Below are 5,000 nucleotides of genomic sequence, written 5' to 3'. Positions count from 1 at the left end.
ATACATAAGCGAGCAAAAAATCAGCAGTATATTGGATAGGGACTATCCCATAGTTGGTTGACTTACCAACCTCTCACTCTCACTGAAATATATATATATATATATATATATATATATATATATATATATATATATATATATATGTATGTATGTATGTATGTAGTAAATTACAGCGATTTACACCAACGAAAGATCACTGAACTCAACACGTTTTTTTCATTTTCTCTCTATTTTCTCTTATTCCTTTCTGTCGAAGAGAGTAGGATCGAAACGTAAAAGACTTTTACACTTTCCCGAGCGTCAAACTAATACACTTGCTTGTTCTTCGTACACCTGTCTTCGTGTTTTGTTTTTCTATAAATTTGAACTATGTGCAGTAAAAACTAGTTGCCAGTCCTAGGCAGGACGATGTTATTACTTTTTATCCCCAAGAAAACTTCTTTTCCAGCTGGCTACCAACACATAACTTAACTTGATATATATATATATGTGTGTGTGTGTGTGTGTGTGTGTGTGTGTGTGTGTGTGTACATATATATATATATGAACGTATGTATGTATATATGCATACATATATATATATATATATATATATATATATATATGAACGTATGTATGTATATATGTGTGTATGTGTTTTTGTATATGCATATATATATATATATATGTGTGTGTGTGTGTGTGTGTGTGTGTGTATATGTGTGTGAATGTATGTATATATATATATATATACATTTATGTGTGTGAATGTATATATATGTTTGTACATATATTTGTGTGTGTGTGTGTGTGTGTGTGTGTGTGTGTGTGTGTGTGTGTGTGCGTGGGTGTTGTATCTTCACTTCTTAAACAACGAAATTTTCTTACCTTTTTATTCTACAATATTCAACTTCCAAGCTATAATTTATGGTAACACCTATATATTCCGAATTAGTTCTGCTGTTTCTTTTCTATTTGGTTCTCAAGATTCTTGACGTGAAATCGTCTGTTGAAACAGATGCTGATGTATCTTGGGACCATATTTTTCACCAATAAATATTTGTTTTAAGAATCCTCTTGGGAATATATAGTTTGGTTAATTTGGTATATATTCCGTGTGAATATGATGCAATGTATCAATGATTTCCTGATTCGTTAGCCGAGTGTTGCGTGTGTTATTATATGAGATTTTAGAACAACAAAACAGTAGCTGCGTTACCCCAGCTGACTTCCAGAAAATTTCTTATTAGAAGAAATAAGAGACGTATGAAAGTGAGAAATAACAGAAACGATAGTTCTTCTATCTATCTACCTATTTATCTATCTATCGATCGATCGACCTACATATATATAACGCCTATGTGATATAATTCTTGGGAGAGAATACATTTGCGGCTGAAGATAGCTTTATATTGTCAATTATACACTGATGTAACAATTATAAACTTGAAACACGTGTACCGCAGAATCCTTTGTGTTTTTGTTTTTATTTTCGCATTTACAATTTATTATATATATATATATATATATATATATATATATATATATATATATATATATATATATATATATATATATATATATATGTATGTATGTATGTATGTATGTATATATATGTATATATATGTGTGTATATATATATATATATATATATGTGCATATATATATATATATATATATATGCACACACACACACACACACACACACACACACACACACACACACACACATATATATATATATATATATATATATATATATATATATATATATATATATAATGCAAAAATGGGACAAGAACGCAAAACATCCAGACAATTAGGTGATATAAAAAGGGGCAAGCTGGCAGAATCATTAGCGCGGCGGGCAAAATGCTTAACGGCATTTCGTTTTGGGTTCAAATTCACGTTCGGAGTTCAAATTCCGCCGAGGTCGACTTTACTTTTCATCCTTTCTGAGTCGATAAAATTATTACCAGTTCAGTATCGCGGTCGATGTAATCGACTTAATTCCTCCCTCGACATTGCTGGCCTTGTGCCAAAATTTGAAACCATTATTATGGCAGAATCGTTAGCACGCTGGTCAAAGCGCTTAGCGACATTGCGTCCGTCTTTATGTTCTGAGTTCAAATTCCGCCCAGGTCGATTTTGCCGTTCATTCTTTCAGGGTCGATAAAATAAATGCCAGTTGAACACTGGGGGTCGATGTAATCAACTCCCGCCTTCCCGAAATTTGAAATCAATATTCTTTTCTGCTCTAGGCACGAGACCCGAAATTTTGGGTAGGTGGGGGCAGTCGGTTAGATCGACCCCAGTACGCAACTGGTACTTAATTTATCAACCCCGAAAAGATGAAAGCCAAAGTCGACCTCGGCGAAATTTGAAATAAGAACGTAAAGGGAGACGAAATACTGCAAAGCATTTCGTCTGGCGTGCTAACGATTTTTTAATTTCTTTATTGCACACAAGGGGCCAAACATAGAGGGGATGAATAAGGACAGACAAAGGGATTAAGTCGATTATATCGACTCCAGTGCGTAACTGGTACTTATTTAATCAACCTCGAAAAGATAAAAAGCAAAGTCGACCTCGGCGGAATTTGAACTCAGAACGTAGCAGCAGACGAAATACCGCTAAGCATTTCGCCCGGCGTGCTAACGATTCTGCCAGCTCACCGCCTTAATTTGAAATAAATATTCTTTTCTACTCTAGGCACAAGACCCAAAATTTTGGGGGAGGGAGCTAGTCGATTATATCGACCGCAGTACGCAACTGGTACTTAATTCATCGACCCTGAGTGGATTAAAAGGCAAAGTCGAACTCGGCGGAATTTGAACTCAGACCGTAAAGGCAGCCTAAATACCGCTAGGCATTTCGCCGGGCGTGCTAACGTTTCTGCCAGCTCGTATGTGTCTATGTATGTATACGTATGTATCTATGTATGTATACGTACGTATCTATGTATGTATCTATATCGATGTAAGTGTATCTACTTTCTGTTATGGAACCTGGCTTTTACTTTTAAAACAAAATTACCGAGTTAATGTATATTTTATAATCGAAAATCTTAGAAGGTTTTTTAAAATTTTATCTTTAATAATGAACTGAAATCAATAAAATGGCTTTTCGTTTTTTATTTTTCCTCTTATTTATCGTTATTATTATATTGCTAATAGTATTATTATTACTGGAGGCGCAGTGGCCCAGTGGTTAGGGCAGCGGACTCGCCGTCATAGGATCGTGGTTTCGATTCCTAGACCTGGCATTGTGAATGTTTATTGAGCGAAAATACCTAAAGCTCCACGAGGGTCTGGCAGGGGATTGGTGGCGAACCCTGCTGTATTCTTCCACCACAACTTTCTCTCACTCTTTCTTCCTGTTTCTGTTGTACCTGTATTTCAAAGGGTCAGCCTTGTCACACTCTGTGTCGTGCTGAATCTGCCCGAGAACTACGTTAAGGGTACACGTGTCTGTGGAGTGCTCAGCCACTTGCACGTTAGTTTCACGAGCAGGCTATTCCGTTGATCAGATCCGTTATTTTTTCCTTTACGGTCAGACTTGAAATTCCGCCGACGTCGACTTTGCCTTTTATCATTTTGGGGTCGATACAATAAGTACCAGTTGACCACTGGAGCTCGATGTAATCGACTCACACCTTCCCGCGAAATTGCTTGCCTTGTGGCAAAATTTGAGACCAATATGTCTACCTGGTTTAAGGGCGGCGAGCTGGCAGAATGGTTAGCACGGTGGGCGAAATGCTTAGCGGTATTTCGTCTGCCGTTACGTTCGCAGTTCAAATTCCGCCGAGGTCGACTTAGCCTTTCATCCTTTCGAGGTCGATTAAATAAGTACCAGTTACGCACTGGGGTCGATGTAATCGACTTAACTTAATCCCTTTGTCTGTCCTGTCTATGTGTGCAATAAAGAAATAAATGTGTCTACCTGGTTTAATCTGTTGACTTCTTTTACAGGAAACGAAACATCTTTGATAACATGATGGCCATCATGGAACGGTACCAGTGCAACCTGGAAGATTTGGTCAGTGAAAGAACTGAGCAGTTGATCGAAGAAAAGAAGAAAACCGAAATGTTACTTCACAGAATGTTACCCAAGTACGTAAGGCACTTTTCGATTGCTATACACACAAATATCTATACATTTATATATATATATATATATATATATATATATATATATATATATATATATATATATATGCGTGCTTGCGTGTGTGGGCTTATATATATTTGCACACACACACACGTATATATATATATATATATATATATATATATATATATATATATATATATATATATATATATGAGGGTAATAAATTAAAATAATTATTACCAGTGGTTTGCATGCATAAATAAAAGTCGTAAGACAATGCTTTTAAAAAATATAATGGTGTATTAAATGTTTTTATTCACAAAGAGGAGACCTTTAACAGGATATATATATATGTATGTATGTATGTATGTATGTATGTATGTATGTATGTATATACATGAATGGCTTCTGGAAAGTTCTTGGCTTTAAGGATATCGTGAAAGGCCTGTTTGGTGGCCCAAACAGCCAAGTTGTTTTACAGGGCTTCGGAAAACTGAAGGACTGATGTAGTACATGTTTTAGGGAAATATGTTGAATAGCATCATAATCAAATGTTCCTCCTGTGTTTTCCTTTACACGAAGCCTGGAACTTTTCAGCACCTTCAGGTTTATAAATAGAGAGAGAGAGAGAGAGAGAGAGAGAGAGAGAGAGAGAGAGAGAGAGAGAGAGAGAGAGAGAGAGAGAGAGAGAGAGAAATACACATATACATATGCAGACATACACACATACAAACAAACAGATAGACGGATAGCTACATAAATACATACATACATATATTCGCAAACAGAGAGATACAGACAGACAGACAGAGACAGGGAAAGAGAAAGACAGACAGACAGACAAACAAACAGACAGACTGAATTCTCTGAGAAGCCTATTTCTATATTCATCTTAATAATGCCTAAGC

At 35.8% G+C, this 5,000-nt stretch overlaps 1 protein-coding gene across 2 annotated transcripts in view; it reads left to right on the top strand.

The window, feature by feature from the left end:
* The window catches only part of LOC106876275 (receptor-type guanylate cyclase Gyc76C), a 484,891-nt gene that overhangs the window by 456,536 nt on the left and 23,355 nt on the right, over positions 1–5,000 (top strand). For both annotated transcript variants that reach the window (XM_089339543.1, XM_089339544.1), the window contains exon 16: positions 3,951–4,091. In XM_089339543.1, coding sequence (XP_089195669.1) covers positions 3,951–4,091 — 141 coding nt within the window. The remainder of the gene's footprint in view (positions 1–3,950; positions 4,092–5,000) is intronic.

Source organism: Octopus bimaculoides, chromosome 22 (assembly GCF_046866305.1).
Source record: "Octopus bimaculoides isolate indiv1 chromosome 22, ASM4686630v1, whole genome shotgun sequence".
In the NCBI taxonomy this organism is placed as follows: domain Eukaryota; kingdom Metazoa; phylum Mollusca; class Cephalopoda; order Octopoda; family Octopodidae; genus Octopus; species Octopus bimaculoides.
Note: the sequence above shows the minus strand (reverse complement) of the source record. Positions and strands in the feature narration are given on the sequence as shown.